The 20508-nt window shown below is 38.3% G+C and overlaps 1 protein-coding gene across 1 annotated transcript in view; it reads right to left on the bottom strand.

Moving 5' to 3' along the window:
* Nucleotides 1-20508, bottom strand: part of CSMD1 (CUB and Sushi multiple domains 1) — a 2040038-nt gene that overhangs the window by 88005 nt on the left and 1931525 nt on the right. Inside the window, exon 52 of the mRNA XM_032158987.2 lies at nucleotides 3045-3239. Coding sequence (XP_032014878.1) covers nucleotides 3045-3239 — 195 coding nt within the window. The remainder of the gene's footprint in view (nucleotides 1-3044; nucleotides 3240-20508) is intronic.

Below are 20508 nucleotides of genomic sequence, written 5' to 3'. Positions count from 1 at the left end.
TGGACCTCACTGGACTTCACTGGACCTCACTGGACCTCAATGGACTCACTGGACTCACTGGACCTCTATGGACTCACTGGACCTCATCGGACTTCATTGGACGTCACTGGACCTCATTGGACCTCACTGGACCTCAATGGACTCACTGGACCTCAGTGGACCTCAATGGACTCACTGGACCTCACTGGGCCTCACTGGACCTCAGTGGACCTCACTGGACCTCAATGGACTCACTGGACCTCACTGGACTTCACTGGACCTCACTGGACCTCACTGGACCTCAATGGACCTCACTGGACCTCAATGGACCTCACTGGACCTCACTGGGCCTCCAGCCCTGTCAACACCGTGAACTCAGCCCTGTGAGACCGTGAGTGGATGATCCGTCCAAAATGTGCCAGGTATCTGAGCCCAGAAGCTGGGCCGCAGTGAATCTGTGTTATCATGAGGCCCTTAGCATGTGGTGACTGGTTATGCAGCAATCAATAACTAACACAGGTCCTCAAATTTTAAAAATAAAAATTTTAAGAAAACCCCTGATAATAGTTGCTTTCAAAGAGGCTGGGCTATCCCTTCCATAGAGGGTCTGCTGAATGACCTTGGTAGAGGGGTTTCTAGACTTCTGTACTCTGTTGTCATTTCCAAAACATTGAGGCAAGAGAGAAAAAGAGGAGAAAGAGGCCATTAAGGCTTGTAAATTTTAGCCAGCATCCCAATTTAAACAAAAAGTCACGCACTATGACATCTAAGACGGCAAACCTATGCTCCAAAAACAGAAAAAAATATTGACAAGCCCTGTATTAGCACAATTAAAAAAACTTTTTTAATTTTTTAAATACACATAGTAGATATAAGAATAAATTGACAATATCAATATCAGGCCTTTTGGGGAAAAAAAAAGAGAAGCAGAAAATTTCAGTTTGGTCACAAAAGTAACAACATACTCCATGTCAACTTTCCCCAGCTCACCGACCATATGCACAGCACAGTGCATTCCCCGGAGTGGATTTGGTTCTCTGACACCATTTTCCACCAGAAGATACCAGGGCTTTTTGGAGAACAATGTGTTTGGGTAAGAAAATTTTCAGATAACCATAGAACATCCTGTTTTTATGAGAAAACAAGGACCACTTCAGAGATGTTAGAGGGACCAAATGAGAAAGCTGCGTGAAAGGAACTCCCCCGGCCAAAGTGTCACAACCTGAGCTACAAACATTAATAAAATCTTTTTTTTTTTAAATCAACAATGATTTCAGCTGGAATCCAGTGACTCTGGAAAATGCCACGTGTCCACAATGACATTCAAGAGACAGATAGCAAAGTGTGATAGAACAGCTCGTGCCCAGCTCGCAAGTCAGCAAGCAGCTGACAATTCAGAAAACAAATGTGTGGCCCGAGACAACTAGACATGTGATGATGAATGATGTGTGGGGATTGTGACTGGACTGCACTCCGTGTCAGAAACACCAGAATACGGTAGATAAAACCAGAGGCAGGAAAACAGACTTTCCAGAATTTCAGAAGCTGGAAGCAGAAACACTGTTCAAGGACAGCAGAACTCTAACTTTGCTTTCTTTCCCAAGATGAGGTTAACGCCTTGCTACTAATGAGTATAGTTCAGGAATGAGGTATTTGTTAACATTCCCTTAAATAGAAGGCTATCCATTGTATGTGAAAATTCTTCGGGAACGCTGAGCTGTGAGCATGGAAGATTGCCGCGCAGCAAATACCATTTGGCATAGCCCTGCTCTGGGCAGACAGGGACACCGTAGCTGGGCATCCCTGGGAAATTAGGGAGACAAGAAAAGGCTGTACTGGGTTGTTGCAGCCGCAGAAGGCCTGTGTAAAACCCCACCTGGAAAAAGTTAATCAGTGTCTGTTTTTAAGATCCTATTTCTGGTTTGAAATTGACAAAATGATGTTGGCGGGAAGAGACTAAAATAGGCAAAAGGTTAGTGTTCCTGACTCCTTCTATTCTCTCCTTACCGGTGCTAATGCCGGAATCTCCAGGTGACAAAATCTGTGCATGACTGGCAAGAAGGTTGGGAAGGGGGGCATTTCCTAAGCGGCAAAGGTGTGATAAAGAGGAACGGCTCTGTAAACTCAGTGACCAGGTCATTAGCCATCCAAACCAGGACACTGTTCAGAGTGACAAGCAATCATTAATAAACACCTGGAAAACAGGCTTCAGGCAGGGCTATCTGGGAGAAACAGGGACCATGTTCATTACGATTATGAAAGCTTTGAGCTCCGGGAGGCCAGCAGTCCTTCCTGATTTATCTTTGTGTTCCTGGGGAAGAGCTTGTGGTATGTGTTTCATTAATGTTTGTTCTATTAAAAGTTGAATTAAAATTATTATCAAAGACAGTTAAACATTCATGCTTTTGTCTTTTTCATTTTTTATTCTGATGGATTCTTACTAAGCTGTGTATCATATAAATTGTACACTATTCTAACTACTTGTTTTTATGCATAATAATTTTCTGTGAACAATCAAGTAAAGATTGTATACCAGATACATCTGAATCAGAGGGCTCTGAACAATACTAGCGTTGCTGTATTTTTCTATTTATCCATATTTAACGTGAAACTCCCTGAAAGCTTTAACTGCTTATCTTGTACCTAAGAGAATAACCATCTCCCTTGTGAAGACAGTCATTATTTGAGAACACAATATCTTCAACATTAATACTATTTCCCAAGATCCTAATTAGAACTCTCGAATAGGCTGTCTATGGCATAAGAGTTATCTTTTTACACATAGGTTTGTATTTGTCTTTGAGCTGATTTGAAATACAGTTGGAAAAATACAATTATTTACAAGGAAAAGACAACATCAAATGCCTAATCCAGCAGCAATGTGGTTTAAGTATGTCACATGACAATACATATTCACACTGTAACGAAAACACAGACCATTTGTTCTTTTGATCTATAGGACTATGGTAGATGATAGCTCCACTAGAGAAGCTCACCGTTGACAGAAGTCATCTAGAATAATCTAGGATGCCGTGTCTTTCAGGGGTGTCTCCCTCATCACTTACCTCGACAGCTTGGCCTCTCATCTCCTATGTTCCACGTACCATTGGCCTGGCACTGCACAAGCCTCCGGCCCTCTAAGTAGTAACCAGGACTGCAGCTCAGCAATACTTGAGCTCCGTACTCATTCAAGGATCCTGAAACCAGCCTCCAGATGATGTGTTCTGAGAGCTGAGCTTCAATGCTGGGGCAAGGGACCGCTGGAAGAGAAACACACATCACATCATCATTTTTCTTTTTTGGAAAAGATCAGACCGTGCTTGCTTTGAATGGTAAGATCTTGCTATATGAAACTGAGCTTGTTCGGCAAAGTCGATGCCATTACATATTATCTCAGTGTTTCTCTACCACCCACATAGACATATGGGAATGATCCCCTATGTAAAATGCATTCAATTGCCTCATTACAGATGTCCCGGGAAGTCTGCAGTCAGACTGAACTGTAAAGGGGGTAAATCACTTCCACAAAAGTATACCGCTCATTGGAGCTGATGAAAATTTTCATGAGGGTAATGAGCATATGCAAATAACAACCTTACATATAATTTTCCTCAATATCCTTGGAGGAAGTTGGAATAGTAATTCTGTAATTGCAAACCAGCTGGGACACTAATTTTCAGAAAATCAGATGCCCTCATTTCTTCAAACCTATGAAACATGCATATATAATATATCTATATATCAATGAATGTAGAAACACACAGAAATACACAGGCATACTGCACTAATATTGCTCAGAAAAACGTTCAACAAGTCTTAAAGGAGACCATCTATTCATATCCTTAGAAAAGGGCCTAGAATATAGGAGTTACTTAAGAAAGAGTAGTAACAATCGTAACAGTGACAGCAACAGTAGTAGTAATAGTATACTCTTACCAGGGTGGACTTCAAGGGCTTTGTAAATATACTGAAAATATATGCAAAGTCTGAGTTGTACGTGGGTATATATTCTTTGAAAAGTGCAAGATGATTTAAAATAAATTACACAAAATTAGAAACCAGAACCATTTCCCTAATTATGAGGCTTTGGTAGCTATCATTCATTACAATCAACCACCAAGAAAATTGATCAAATTGATCAATTTATTGAGCTGGGAAGAATTAACTGGAGAGACTATAGCTTTTTTCAGAATCATAGTGTTATATTTTAAATTCTTTTTTTGTGTGTGTGACAAAGTCTTGCTCTCTCTCTCCCAGCTGCCAGGCTGGAGGGCAGTGGCATGATCTCGGCTCACTGGAACTTCTACCTCCTGGGTTCAAGCGATTCTCCTGCCTCAGCCTCCCAAGTAGCTGGGACTATGGGGATACAGATGTCCGCCACCATGCCCAGCTAATTTTTGTATTTTTAGTAGAAATGGGGTTTCACCACGTGGGCCAGGCTGGTCTAGAACTCCTGACGTCAAGTGATCCACCCACCGTGGCCTCCCGAAGTGCTGGGATTACAGGCATCAGCCACTGCACCCAGCCTATATTCAAATTCTATACAAGTTTATTATAATTGAGTCAGGCACAACCAAAATGTTACAAAAATCTTGATTAGTCTTTTCTCAGTAATTTACAAGTGCTTTGTAAAAATACACTGAAAAATGTAGGTCTTTTTGATATTATCACAACAGTAACAGTGAAGTTTAAAATGTGAAGAAAAATTGCTAATTTAAAAGTAATCCTTAGGTTTATTTCCCTCAAATATTTTTTTAGGTTGAAGCAATTATTCTAAATTTATATGAAGATTCAAATGTTTAACCCAATGATAAAAGTAATACTTCTCTCCAGCCAAAATACTCTTTGAATTTCTAGCAAAACTGTTTCTGAAAAGTCCTTAAAAGCTTTAGCCTCATAAATTTATAACTCAACTTGAATCTGACTGCATATTTCAAATAAAATGCATTTAATTTCACCAAAAAACATGCTTCTAGAATTGTTTCTAATAACCTGAACTATCTTTTACAAACTTTATTTCTGCCAAGAATGACTCAACTTTGTTCTTTCTTTTTTTGTTTGTTGTTTCCTTGTTGTTTTATATAGACAAGGTCTCGTTATATGGCCCAGGCTGGTCCTGAAGGCTTGGATCAAGTGATCCTCACTCTCAGCCTCCCAAAGTGCTGGGATTACAGGTACGAGCCACTACACCCAGCCAAAAATTCCAATTTGGTTCACATAACAGAATCAGACAATTTTTTGAGCTGATACCATCTACAGTATCAATTTCCAAATTCTTCACGATGATCTGTTTCTTCATGAAAATGGTATTTGGTTCGGTTTGTAATTATCTTAGGCTAGTTTGATTATTTGCTCACATCTCTTTTTCTTTTTTTTTGGATATGCTATAGCCTCATTTGTTGTAAACACTGTCTTTTTACAATTTTTTTAGTATACTGTCTGACAAGTTAGACACTATATGTGTGTGTGTGTGTGTGTATATATATATATAAAATATAATTATATGTGTGTATGCTTTGAAAAATAGCCTGCCAAGAAAATATATTGCCACAACAAAAAGAAAGAGAGGAAATAAACGTGTATGAGTGGAAATTAAGAATAAAAAGAAAAGTGAGGACTGAAATAAATATTAATATTAAAGTATATCCTGTCCTTTGTTAACTGAAGGATGAGAGTTGAAGAGTGGAGATTTCCAGAAATTTGTGCAAACTATCATTTTATTTAATATTTTTTAAAAATGATAGGTAGAGAACATACAAAAAAAATTGAGTTTGAATACTCTATGACGTAATTTGAGAGGAGAAATCCCAAATAATATAAACTAGGAGGATGCCAGACCATTTTCCCTAAGGAGTGGTAAAAAAGGTCCAGTCTTTGTCAGTTGCGTCTCCATGCACCCCAGCATTCATACAAAAACAGTGCCAACAGCACCCCAGCGTTCGTACAAAAACAGTGCCAACAGCCCCCACGGAATAGTGGGCCCTGATTTGCTGTGGTCAACAAGGCTGTCACAAAGAATGTCCTTTATCTTGGTCCAATAAAATAATGTGGCAAAAATCTGAAAACAGAACTGTGACTCTTGTGAGAGGATATTGAATTCAAATAAAAACAGAACATTTTACAACCCCCAAACACCTACCCCAGTCTACTGATTCACCTGCCTGTACGTAGTTTCTAGTCACTGACATCAGAAGACTGAAAACCGTGTCTTCCTGCACTCCCTGTCACACACACTCCCACAAAGGTGTCTACACTCAACCTCCCCTAACTCACTACGTTTTCTCCTGTTCTGTGTATCCTCAACCTCTACCTTACTTCAGAGTCAAATGGTTAGTTTTGGTGCAAAATTTCACTTGCACACCCTTAAAAGAATATTTTTAAAAAACATTAATCTCTTTATATATCCTTCATTAAAAATCTAAAATTTTCCTCATAAGTTTAAGTCATTGACATTACCAGTATATGACAGGCAAATTATGATAAAATTGCCCTCAAATAAAATATCACTTTCACTCAAGTCCACGAGAACAATACTACAGCAACTTGATACTTCCGAATATTCATTTAAAAGAAACTCAACAAATTTATTTCATTCCTTGTTCTCTTTCAACTATTACTTCTAGGCTGAAATTTCTACCAAAAAATCATATCTTAAGATATTTTATTTTGAAAGTTCTTTATGAATAATCTACAACACTTATCTGTAGCAAACTTCAATTTTTAAATTTCCTGTGACCACATGGTTTCACAGTCAAAACATTCTCTTTGATTTAGATGTAAATTTCCTATTAATATACCATTGGTTGAATAAACAATATAACAAAATTATTGATAATCTATGTTCAACACAAAAGTAATACTTTATTGGTAAGACACCAATTGATGCTATAGATAAGGCATTTTCGTTGTTCATGCATTACAGTTTATCAGAAAGAGACAAGCTTTAGTATCGATTGTATTGCTGTTGTGGACTTCAGATCTCAAGAAAAGCAGTGTGTTAAAATAAATTTGGCTCACTGAGAATGACAGTTAACACGGGAACAGAAAACCAAACACTGCATGTTCTCATTTATAAGTGGGAGCTGAACAATGAGAACACATGGACACAGGGAGGGGAATATCACACACCAGGGCCTGTCAGGAGGTAAGAGACAAGGGGAGGGAGAGCATTAGGACAAATACTTAAACCACGCAGGATTTAAAACCTAGATAACGGGTTGATGGGCGCATCAAACCACCATGGCACATGTATACCTATGGAACAAACCTGCACGTTCTGCACATGATTCCCAGAACTTAAAGTAAAATAAAAATAAGTAAATAAATAAATTTGGCTTCGAGTTGCCTTTGTACTTTGAATTCCTACACAGTGAACTGCGACCTCACTCAGTACGTAACAAGCTGCAACGCGACTCAAGAGGATGTTCTGTAGCAAGTAACTGAGTCTCAGCTAATCACAGCATCCTTGCTTCAGCCCATCACAGGCCCCCGACTACGCAGACCACGCCCTAGTCGGGCAGGTGTCCGGAGGCGGCTTCTCCAGCTGCCTCCCCATGTCCCTTCCTTTTTCTATCAGTGCTGCTGCCCACATTGCTGGGTGGAGCTCTCTGCACCTTTCCTGGATTTGAATGCTGCCTGACTGACACATCTATTTACTCAAATAAACTCTGCTAAATTTAATGTGTCAAAAGTTTCCTCTTAACAGGTAGAAGAAAAATAGTTGGAATGAAGAAAAAGATTTGACGTGGTTTCTGGCTGATGAAATCGCCCATGGTTTTTGGTCCTTTTTTAACTGTTTTCCATAGTTTCCAGGTTTTCTATATATTACTAATGTCAGGGAAAAAGCCAACCAAGAGATCAAAAGGACTTAGGAGTAGTGGCCTGATAGGCACAGACATCATTTTACAGTTAGGCTGAAAAACTGAAAGCTGAGAGGACTTTATTTGTTTACAAGAAAAACTGGAAATAGTTAAACTAAGTCCCAATGAAAAAATCTTCTGTCTTGAGGTACAAATATATATGTAGACAAACACATACACATTATAAACACATAAACACATATAAATATATATACATATGTAATTTATATGTATATATAAATTTTAACATATATCTACCACACATAAATGCAAAAGGTTATAAAAATCAATGCATAATAGTTTAACAAGGGATTATTTAGGAAGACTACGAAGCTTCTGTTATATTCTTAATTTGTTATTTCTTCCCACAATATCATACTTAGAGAGGAGAAAGTGAAAAGAGAGCAAAAATATAGTCTATAGGGACATTTTCATTTCATGACATTAAACATTATAGATTAAGGGAATAAGATAAAACTGAGAAATATGGAGGATGGTAGAATACACAAAGCTGAAGTTAAGAACTGGAGCAAAAATATGAGCCGAACATCACAGAAGGCAAAGCGTGAGCCAGGGGCACTGGGGAGAAGGGGAAGGAGGGCCTCGGAAACGGCTTTCTACTGTGCTCTCATTTCTGCCCAGAGACGTCCCTAACACTCAAAGGCAGCTGCGGTGAGTACGTACACCTCCCCTAAGACTTGACACAAAGTGGAGTTACAGTCAGGAGGCAACACGAAACAGCCTGAGTACCTCTGTGCTGACATTTTTAAAGAAAACACTTGCTTCTTTCTAACAAAAATATCTTAGGTAGAGCTCTCCTGGGCTGTTGCCTGTACCTGCCAGCACTCCCCAGTGCCCCACCATCATAGGCAGATACTGCAGAGCGAGGCTGTTCCCAGGACGCACACCTGTTTAAAGAGCTCTTTTCACATTGTGTATGTAATTGTGTACGTAATTTTACTGTAAGCGGATCCTCAGTCACAACGACACTGAGACAGAAAAGGACGGTATCACTATTATTTGTATTTATTTGCAAGTTACAGAGGAGCAAGGAAGCCCAGGCTCACCCTAACCAAGCCAGAATTTCCATCTGTGGCTCTCACATCATGTTGTGTTTCTGGCTTGTCACCTTCTCTGAACACTAGAAACAGTATGGGAAAATTTGATTTATTCTGCAAATGACTAAAATGAGTAACTCCAAGCAGAGTTTCAAGAATTGAATCAACAAGAGCTCCAAACACAGTAGCATACAGGTATCAGATGAATAACAAACTCCTTGAATGTTTTAAAATTTTGGTCAACCTGGAAAAATGTAGCAAAAGAAAGTGTTTTGCTAATATAAATTTTATAAATCAATATTTTTAAGAATTATAAGTGAATAAATTGCCAGGTCAAGTTTTGTAAAATTAAATATGTTTTCGAAAACATAAGCGTTTAGCTGGCATGACAGACGTTGTTCAACTTGCCAGTTTACCTTATATTCCCTCTTTTTTATTTTTAAGGAAATATAGGCTCCTTTCTATTACCTTAAAGAAAACAACTATAAAGGAATAATTTTCTTCAATTTTCACAAATTCGGGAGAACATTTACTGGAGATGATTTCAAAATATTTGACATGGTTAATACCATTGACTATGTTGATATGGTTGACACATTTTTGTACTAAAAACCTTAAATTATGCTTCCCAAATCAGATCAGTTGAAAGCATAAACAATATATAGTCCTGTGCACAAGACACATTTCCCTGACTTGTGAGTGTTTCAGCAACAACACAAAATACTTTGCATTTTACTTAAGAAATATCAGCTTTTAATTTTGCCCTGAGTAATTCTGATTTATTATAGATTCATTCAGCAAGTGACAGGATAGAAGAATAACCATTGCTTTAAGATATTCAGACAAGGGAAGTGAGATTACCATAAATAAAGCCCTTTGCCCTTCTCTCTCAAAAATTTCAGAAACTTATAAATCTTCTGTGATATTCTAATCAGCCCCTAGATTCTGGATGCAATTGTTTTGTTTTGTTTCTTAACAGAGAAGTTTCCCCTATCACACTCAGTGTGGGTATGCGCCTCTTATACCCAACTTTAGTTCAAGCACATTTAATGAGATTCATAAAATTATGATTAGACGTCATTGGAATAAACTGATTTAATCAACCTCATAACTGTTCCTCATACACACAACTAAAGCAAAGTGTGCAGTCTATCACTAACAACCTATGCTTACTGGACACACGAGAGAAAAACTGGTTTTAGTTCTCATACCTTAGAAGCCTAAATAACAAGACAACTTTGGTTTGGGTAAAAAATGAATATGAAGTTTTTGGGGAAAACTAGGATACTAAGACCTTTTAAACGTGTTTCATACCATCCAATTTCAACAATGCTCTCTAAAAAAAACCCGTCCACCGAGCCAAAATCAAGAACATGGGATTCTTTTCTTTTTGGCTTTTAGAAAATTATTTCAATAGTTTTTGGAATACAAGTGTTTTCGGTTACATGGATGAGTTATTTAGTGGTGATTTCTGGGATTTTAGTGCACCTGTCATCCAAGCAGTGTGCACTGCATCCAATATGTAGTCTTTTATCCCTCACCCGTCTTCCTATCATCCCCTTGAGTCCCCAGAGTCCACTGTATCATTCTCATGCCTTTGTATCCTTATAGATTACCTCCCACTTAAAAGTGAGAACATAACGATATTTGGTTTTCCATTCCTGAGTTACTTCACTTGGAATAATGGCCTCCAGCTCCATCCAAGTCACTGCACAATACATTATTTCATTCTGGCATTTCAATCTTTTTTTTTTTTTTTAGACAGAGTCTCGCTCTGTCGCCCAGGCTTTTTTTTTTTTTTTTTTTTAGACAGAGTCTCGCTCTGTCGCCCAGGCTGGAGTGCAGTGGTGGAATCTTGGCTCACTGCAAGCTCCGCCCCCTGGGTTCACGCCATTCTCCTGCCTCAGCCGCCCGAGTAACTGGGACTACAGGTGCCCGCCACCACACCCGGCTAATTTTTTGTATTTTTAGTAGAGACGGGGTTTCACGGTGTTAGCCAGGATGGTCTCGATCTTCTGACCTCATGATCCGCCAGCCTCGGCCTCCCTATACCACACTTTCTTTATCCACTCATTGGTTGATGGGCACTGTGTGGGTTTCATATCTTTGCTATTGCAAATTGTACTGCTATAAACGTGCGTGTGCATGTGTCTTTTCCACAGAGTGACTTCTCTTCCTTTGGGTAGATGCCCTGTAGCAGGACTGCTGGACCGGATGGTAAGAGGATATGGGATTCTTAAGGACAAAAGTTGTTTTTGGATTTTTGCTTTACCCTTAGAGCTTAACCAAATGATTACCAACTGAGTTATTTAGAGTAAGAGTAGATGACCAATTAATAGAGTTTTAAAGTTAACTTCTAGGAAGCAATTTATGGGCTCACCTGAGAGTGACTAGCTTTTTAGAAACATTAGACAAAAAGATCTCAAGGCGTTAAGTTCTAGCTTCTTCTTCCCCAAGATTTCCGATTGAATCTGGACCTTCATAACACTGTCATATTTTTAGGGTTTCGAATCAACAGACTTTTCCTTATTCCTGCCCCAACTGTCTTTTCCATTTGTGAAGTTTCTAAAACCTTCAGAAAATCAGACATCTGTATTTCTCTGGCCCGGCTTTCTTATTTTTTATACAATGGTTATTTTAAAATAAATATATTTGAGCAGACTTAGATCCTGGAATATTTAAATAACTAACTATAGCCATGTTAAATAAATATTTTTCCAATGCTATTGGTAACCTAAAGGCAAACCACCCATGGAATCTGATCTCAGCAAGACAAGACCAATAGTGAATTCACCTCATCCAGTTAGTGATACCAGCAAATAGGCCTTTGAAGTTTTTGCAACTTTATAACCTAAGTGCAATATCAAAGCTACTTTTCAAATGTCATGAAATGCCTGATATTTTAATTGCATAAAATGAGTCTAATCCAATCCCTGGAAAGGATTTTGAAAAATAGTATGACTAATCCAAGTATAGATTTAAAGTAAAAAATCTTAGTGTTTCATTCTTTCACTTATTGGGCTTAATTGTAAAAGCAATACATAGCATTTATATTGCTGCTGGCTCTCTTTGAAAAGACTGTTTCCTCATTTACTTCTAAAACGTTCCTTAAAGTTTTTCTTGTGGTTGTTTTGTTTTTATTTGCACGTTATGAGGTTTCACATGTTGCCTGCTTTTCGAGGTCATGGTTTTACCATGTGTTGCATATAATGCTGAACTGGGTATTAGACAATTCATCAAATTAAGAATATCCTTAGAGCTCTTTGCTGAAAAAAAAATCGCTTAAGTATTCTTCCCTAATTGCCCTAATTATGAAATTTTTTCTTACAATATTTTAAATAAGAATATATCCACACACTCAAGAGTAATTTGTTGATTATGGTGAAGACGACTTTTAACCGTAATGCTATTATGAATTTGGCATAGTTAGTGCCATGAGAACCTAGCCACAGAGACACAGAGGTTTCAACTTCATCATGGAAACAAGCCATAAAAACCAGGAGTTGGCATCTGAGCTGGTGACTATATAGAGTAGGTAAACTGATAAGAAATTCTACATGAATAGATGGCAACAAGCTGACTAGGTCAACTGTTGAGTACTTTGGATGTTGGCCAGAAGAGATCTGGAGAGAAAGTAACCCAGGCAGCAGAGTGGGAGCAAAGCGTACTTAGAGAAAGTGGGTGGTTGGCCATTGCTGTAAACACCATGTGAGGGAGGCAGACACAGGAAGCTGAATTATAAGAAGGTATATTCCTAGATTCCTGCAGAGTGAAGGGTCCTGAATTTTCAACTTCTAACTTTCTCAGCCCACAAAATCTGACTCCAGTGCCTGAAACCATTTTTTGACCCTTCCTTCCTTCCTTCCTTCCTTTTTTCCTTCCTTCCTTCCCCTCTCCCTCCCTTCCTTTTTTCCTTCCTTTCTTCCTTCCTTTCCCTTCCTTCCTTCCTGCCTTCCTTCCTTCCTTCCGTCCTTCCCCATTCCCTTCCCTTCCTTCCCTGTCTCCCTCCCTCCCTTCCTTCCCTCCCTCCTTTCTTCCTTCCCTCCCTCCTTCCTTTCCTCCTTCCTTCCCATTCCTTCCTTTCCTCCTTCCTTCTTTCATTTCTTCCTTCTTTCCCTTCTTCCCTCCTTTGTTCCTTCCTTCTTTCCTTCCTTCCTTCTTCCTTCTTTTCCTCCTTATTTTCTTCCTCATACATTATGACAATAAACTTCCACGACCTGTACTAACCTGAGGAGGCATTTTCCATTTCTTGAGATTACAAGCCCTAAATGACCTAGTGTGCATTTTAGAACCTTTAAGAAATGTGGATTCAGAAAGGCATTTCATATGCCTAAGGTCTTTCAAAATATTTTCCTGTCTATAGCAACATGACTTACAGCATGGCCTTAAAACCCAGAGATTAGAGTTAATTTAAGGAGATTGCCTTTAAAAATTGAGGTCGTTTAGCACTGATATATACTTTGCCAAATATCAGCATTCATATTAGATTTGCCGTCCCCAGTATCAAACCAAACATGTGTTCCTCTTTTAAAAATTAATCTGGCTTTAATAAACATAGCCATAGCATGGAATTCTCTTAAAAGAAGGGTAGTTTCCAAGCAGGTTTCGCTGAGAATCCAGAAAGTGACTCCAACGTCAGAGATGTCCTTAGACCACTGAGGGGTGAAAAGGAGTCTCCTATGGACTGGTCCAGGAGGCTCTCCTCTCTCTCACCTCTACTTCTCCTCGTCCTATTTCAGACAGAGAAGTCAGGCTCTAGAATTTGCGGGAGATGTAAAGATTGAAATAAGAAAAGAACATTCAAATTTTATGTTCTGTTTATTTCCTCATTTCTAATATTGCCACCAAAATGTTAATGCAGCCAATTATTCCCATCAAAAATATTAACTTCACCTGGCTACTATTAAGTAATATATGGCTTGGAGAAGCTTTAGTTTCTCAAATGGATTTCAACTCTTATTGAGTGAAAGGGAAAATCAAGGTGTAGATAGCATACACACATTGAAATATATATATATATGTAAACATATATATGTATATACAAAATGATTACAAATTGAAATATATATATATATAAACATAAAAACATATATATGTATATATGAAATGATAACAAATTGGGCCGGGCACAGTGGCTCATGTCTGTAATGCCAGCACTTTGGGAGGCCGAGGCAGGAGGATCACGAGGTCAGGAGTTCGGGACCAGCCTGGCCAACATGATGAAACCCCTTCTCTACTAAAAATACAAAAATTAGCTCGGCATGTGACATGTGCCTGTAGTCCCAGCCACTCAGGACGCTGAGGGAGAAGAATCACTTGAACCCGGGAGAAGGAGGTTAGAGCGAGTTGAGATCGTGCCACTGTACTCCAGCCTGGGTGGCAGAGTGAGACTCCAGTTCAAAATAATAATAACAGGCAAAGACTTCATGTCTAAAACACCAAAAGCAAGGCAACAAAAGCCAAAATTGACAAATGGGATCTAATTAAACTAAAGAGCTTCTGCACAGCAAAAGAAACTACCATCAGAGTGAACGGGCAACCTACAGAATGGGAGAAAATTTTCGCAACCTACTCATCTGACAAAGGGCTAATATCCAGAATCTACGATGAACTCAAACAAGTTTACAAGAAAAAAACAAACAACCCCATCAAAAAGTGGGCAAAGGACATGAACAGACACTTCTCAAAAGAAGACATTTATGCAGCCAAAAAACACATGAAAAAATGCTCATCATCACTGGCCATCAGAGAAATGCAAATCAAAACCACAGTGAGATACCATCTCACACCAGTTAGAATAGCCATCATCAAAATAATAATAATAATATTATAAATTAATAGACGATTTGAATGTTTTGTCGAAAATAATCTGTTAGAATATTTCTGAGTAATATTTTCATACAAAACATTTAACGGAAACCGTTTGCAGCATCATGAACATTTTAAAACGTGCTGAATGTTTCTACAGAAGTTCTAGTGTCATATTTGTTTCCTTTTCTCTGCCTAAAATTGCAAAGCATTTTTCTTCATATCAGTAAATTATGAATATTTCTGTACAAGAAATAATAATTTTCTTAACCAAGGTGAAAATGGCTGAGCAGAACTTAAAAGCATTAGAGAGCTCCTGAAAATTTTGAATTACATGAAATTGATACCGTTCAACACTTTTGGACTTAATAAAAAGGAAATATTACAGGGTTAAAGCAAATGATTTAGAAAATTCTCAAATGAATATTATGTAACAGTTAAATATATATGTACTATAGAGCAAAAATATATCCCTTAAAACGCATTTTTTCATGTTTTCTTTTCAGCATTATATTAATATAGAACAAGCAAATTCTTCTATTTTATATGTATTACTTGTTCTCCAATCCCAAACATAAAGAATCCCAGGTAGTATCATAAATATGCTTGAAAAGGTGCTAACATGAAAATACACACCTTGAAAATCTTTTTCTAGCAACATTTAATTTTTTTCTAGGCATAATATTATACATAGTATCAGATTATTTATTTTTCTTTTGAAATGCCAATGTAAGTGTTGGCTGTGTAGAAATATTTTTGGTTGTTACATGCTTGTACCATTTCAAAGAAAATAGCACCACATCTTTCTGTAGAGATATGTATTTTAAAAACTCATAGATAGAAATACGTGCTAATATTCCCATCTTTACTCAAGTATAGGTTTAGAACTGTTATATGAAAGATAAGGATGCCAATCTACTGATATTTTATAAACCGATAAACTTGATAGTTCAACATAGCACAGCGTTTTTGCCAGCCTGTGACAGCCTCTTTCTGGCAGCCATCAAGTGGTGGTAAACCCATCTAGCCGACAGTCTGTGGGTGTAAAGTGCTTTAAAGCAGTACAGTACGATCACGCAAACATTATGCTCATTTCTAAAATGCCTTTTAACATCATGGTCCTCTTGGTTTCCGAATATATTAGTGATTACTGTCCACCCTTCATCTCTGTGAAACATCAGCTCCGGAAGGCACAGAAGCCGTAACAACTTTGTGCGGGCTCCCATGCCACTAGGAATCCAAGCCTCCCTCGTCATCACGCAATGGTTTCCAGCACCTGCCAACTCTGTTCCCAGGCCACCCAGGCAGGAGGGTGATGGAGACAATTCTCCAGGGGTCTGTCGTGCATCTGGTTAGCTAAGGTACCAAACTGACCTTTTGGCCTGAACTATTTCTTCCAAGCATGTAGCAAACAGCCTCGGAAGAGAGAGGTGGATATGTACCTCCCATCTAGCACAGAGACGTTTCCGTTTATCACCTTAATAGGTATTTTCTAAATGTATTTATCATCTGCACACGATGATGATGCATTTAGATTAGGTGGGGAGGGACCTCTCTTTGACTTTGTAAACCTGCTTATGGGAATCCCCTGTCAAAGCACAGCTGAAAGCAGGACAGGCACTTTATGCTAGTTCCCCTTGGGTAACCTTGTGGGTGAGCATCAAAGGACCATCTTCAGTGCTGACTCCATCACGGACCAACTGAGCAACCTTGGGAAAGGTACTCAAGTTCCCATCTATACTCTGGGCATGAGAGCAGTACTTCATAGGTTTGTTATAAGAGCTCGAAGATTTAACTCATGCAAAATGATTAAAACAGTGCCTGGTACTCATAGACATAACCTTAGTTTTTCTACATTAAGTTATTTATAGAGCGTATAAACCTAGTGCTACATATGACCTAGTACTGTAGGTTTTTATGTACTATATAGTAGTATATGTACTATATGCACTATAGTACTATATGTACATATAAACCTACAAGACTAGGTCACTATAGTGATTATATATAGTATATATAGTGGTATATGTAGTGATATATATATATATATAGTGATATATATATAGATTATATAGTACCATAGGTCACTATAGTGACTGGTTTATATGACCTATAAATACTAGATATGACTAGATGTAACTAGTGATATAAACCTATCACTAGATATGAGAGTATCAAGCTAGTATGGCTCTGGTTTGCTTTCCCTTTTTTATACTGTATATAAATTGCATTTAATCATATAAAGTCCTCATGGTGCCCAGCATAGAGTAGGTCCACATAAATAAATTGTTAATGACTGCTTTGCTTCACTGACTAGTAGTAGTTTTAGCTAAAGAAACAATACCCACATATTGGGATTAGAACTTAGGGGCTTTTTTCATGCAAAAATCACATATTTATTAAACATATTATTAACTTAAAAACAACATACCAGTTTCTTTTAAAGTGCTCTTCATCCAACACCTTGGACAAAACCATCGGCCCAAAGTGAATTCAAAAAACAGATTACAACAGTGGCAACAGGTATGGGCAGGCACTACCAAAAAAATGCAATTTGTTCTTTAATTAAATGATGTCATTCTCAAGTGATACAGAGCATCATCTTGACAGAATTCCTTTTTTATATAAATATTCATGAATAAAAATGTCTCTACATATTGGAAAGAGCTGCAAACACTCTACAACAGCAGCTTAATGTCTACTTTAGGGAAAAAAAAAGCACTAAAATCCTCTTCCATTGAAAGTTGTTTATTTCTCTGGTGTACCACAGCTAAAGATGAGTTACGATAGCAGCTTGACGGTGATTGTGTTACATTCTTTTAATCAAAAAGGAAACACTAATAATATTCTAAGTATCTTTAGCCCAAATACCATGCCATATTGAGCATTTGTAAATAACCACACTGTATTGCCCTTCATATGTGAAGCTGACACTACTGATTTGTCAATGCCAAATGTTGGGCTAAAGCATTTAATTTTTATTTATTTATTTTCTTGTTGCATGAAAAGGTGACAGCATTCTAACTTCTGTGACCTACCAAATTTAAGATGTGTATACATTGCTCTTTACGTTGTTCTAGAAAAGACATTTTAATCCTGTAGTGACTTTGCTCACTTGAACCAGAGAGATAAACAACTTAGTTTTTCATTAGAAGGTTAGCTTAATGGTTTTGTTTTCTCCTAAATACACAGTATATGATACACATCTATTCATCATTTTGTCAAACTATTAAACCCAGTCCGTTAATACCAATAGCCCTCACTTCTTTCACCATGTCATTAGCATGAATCGTGTCTTCAATGATCCAAATCCAGTGTCAGTAAATAACTGAAATGAAAAAAAAAAGGCCTCAAACATCTGCCTCGGAGATCTGTACCACTGCAAGAAGGCAGCAAACGGAAGCATAATTCTTTATTATAACCTTCATTTTACTAAAAACCTGAGGGTGAAACGAACTAATTTTATTTACCATTTGCATTTACTATTTATCAAAGCTGAAGTATTTATCTCTTGAGATTCAGTGTACTGATCTACATATTATTGCAATTGTTAAAGAAACTTAAAAACTGTTTCATACCAACAGAGCATACAAAGGAATGGGCCTTGGGGAAATACATACTTTGACATTTAATGGTAACCAAATTTTTCTGACTAAGAGGTAAAGTTTTATGCTTACTCTGCCAGATTTCTCCCATTTAAATTAAGTGAAGAAAAATACTCCCCCAAATAAAAATTAAATTGATTTTTCAGCCCTTGAAAACCAAGGAATTTTAACAAAATCTCCACATCTCTTTTTTACAAACTTTAATGAAAGACGGAAGAAAATGCTGACTTGAAAGTTTCAGATGATGCTTAGAAAACGTTAACATGGATTTCCATTTTATTATAAATGGTACATTTATTTCCTCACGTTACTGAACATATCATAGTTGGTATCAAAAGAGTATTCGCGATGCAAATTGACTTTTGCTGTTTAACAACCATTTAATGGAACCTACAATAACTTCTTTACAATGAGAAGCAATTTTATTAATTTTTGTCATTATAACTTCTTTAAAGCAATTGTAGATCTAGATACGTATTTTAAAACAAAAAAATATATAGGTATAAGTGAAGCTACCTTAAGACCTGTCATATGTTCTACATAGGCACAAAACAGTCCTATCGATTGATACATTTACCTGTGAACTGCAAGAGACCCCTCATTCCTGATTTTTCCAGAAGATTTTAGAGAAAATTAGGCCTTGTCCTTAAAGCCACTGGTCTATTACCTATCCTCAAGTGAATGGTGACCCCATCACCTACTTAATACTTGTCAGAATAAACCACATGCAATGTTAAAGTGGCACCTGTTTCCTGCGTGTTCTCAGTTTTATAATACATCGCATTTAAAAATCAGGAGAGCTAGTAAGTTCCTAGAAGCAATATATCCTAGAAATTAGGAAGAAAGATTCTCTTCTCAGATTTTCTGGACTTTGCTACTTACTGTATCTATGACCTTCACCAAATTACTCAACTCATGCCTTCTTTTGGTTTTCCTCTATACAACATGGTGATAATGAAATTACATACCTCACAATAAGTAAATTAACTTGCGTAAAGCTATTGGAACCAAGAGTGGAAGACAGTAGGGGGTACAGGATTAGTTTTAACCTAGTAATTACCAACATGGTGTGTCGCCCTACATATGCACACAGGGACTCACACATGATGTGGGTGGGGCTCCAAGTCTGCCTCTTTATCATAGCTTTTTCTTTTACTTTTGGAGAAGGGAGCTCAAAATAAAGAGAGAAGTTTGTGAATTTTCTTCTACCGCCATGGAACTCTCAGGAGTTTTTCCGCAGAGGAGTGTCCTGTTTTGATTGCTATGCTCACGAGGTCAGCCTGGCTGTTGTTTGGAGACAAGAGGGAAGCAGAGGTGAGGGAGCGGCGGTTTCAGGAGCTCAGGTGGTGACCTGGGTGGTGCAGAAGTGAAGCCACGTGGACCGATGTGTTTCAGAGGCAGGGCTTGGTGAGGGAATGAGTGTGAGAGCAAGAAAGGAGCTGAAGGTTAAAGGAGATACCTGTATGCCTCCTCTGGCTCCTTCCACCCGACAGTGTGTAGCTGGGAATGTCCTAAGGCTCCAAACCAGGCTTCTGCCCACCTTCTTCACCTCTGCTTCTTCTTTTTATTCCCCTCCCTGGACATTTCAGAGCTAACAGTGCACTCAAATCATGTCTCCTGACCTTCGTCCCCACGGATCATGAAACCAGGTGAATACTGAACTATCTCTAAGTACAGGCTGCTGGAATGGACAGAGCCTTGAAATCTCCCTCCACCGCGGTACAGTGTACCCCCAGGCAGGCCTTGGCAGCATTACACAATTGCTGCCTTTTCATGATGCCCAAAGCACCTGTGTCTAATCAAATCATTTCCAGGCAGCCTTTCCCGCAGCAGCTGAAGACTTCCAACACTTCCCTAGAGGTTTTTGTGATGCCCAGCCACACCTGTGCGCTCACATACGGCAAATTCTTTGCTATCTCAGTTATTTTCTTTGTATTAAACCAGTAAGATAAGGAACAGAATATCTTCTTCCTATGATTGCTATTCTAATTGAATCATGTAGCTTAGACAAATGTCTAGAGTGAGTCTTCAAAGAGCCGCTCTGGGCCGGGTGCAGTGGCTGACGCAGGCACTTTGGGAGGCCGAGGCGGGTGAATCATGAAGTCACGAGTTTGAGACCAGCCTGGCCAACATGGTGAAACCCTGTTTCTTCTAAAAACACAAAAATTAGCTGGGCGTGGTGGCGGGTGCCTGTAATCC

Source organism: Hylobates moloch, unplaced genomic scaffold (assembly GCF_009828535.3).
Source record: "Hylobates moloch isolate HMO894 unplaced genomic scaffold, HMol_V3 SCAFFOLD_8, whole genome shotgun sequence".
Classification (NCBI taxonomy): Eukaryota; Metazoa; Chordata; class Mammalia; order Primates; family Hylobatidae; genus Hylobates; species Hylobates moloch.
Note: the sequence above shows the minus strand (reverse complement) of the source record. Positions and strands in the feature narration are given on the sequence as shown.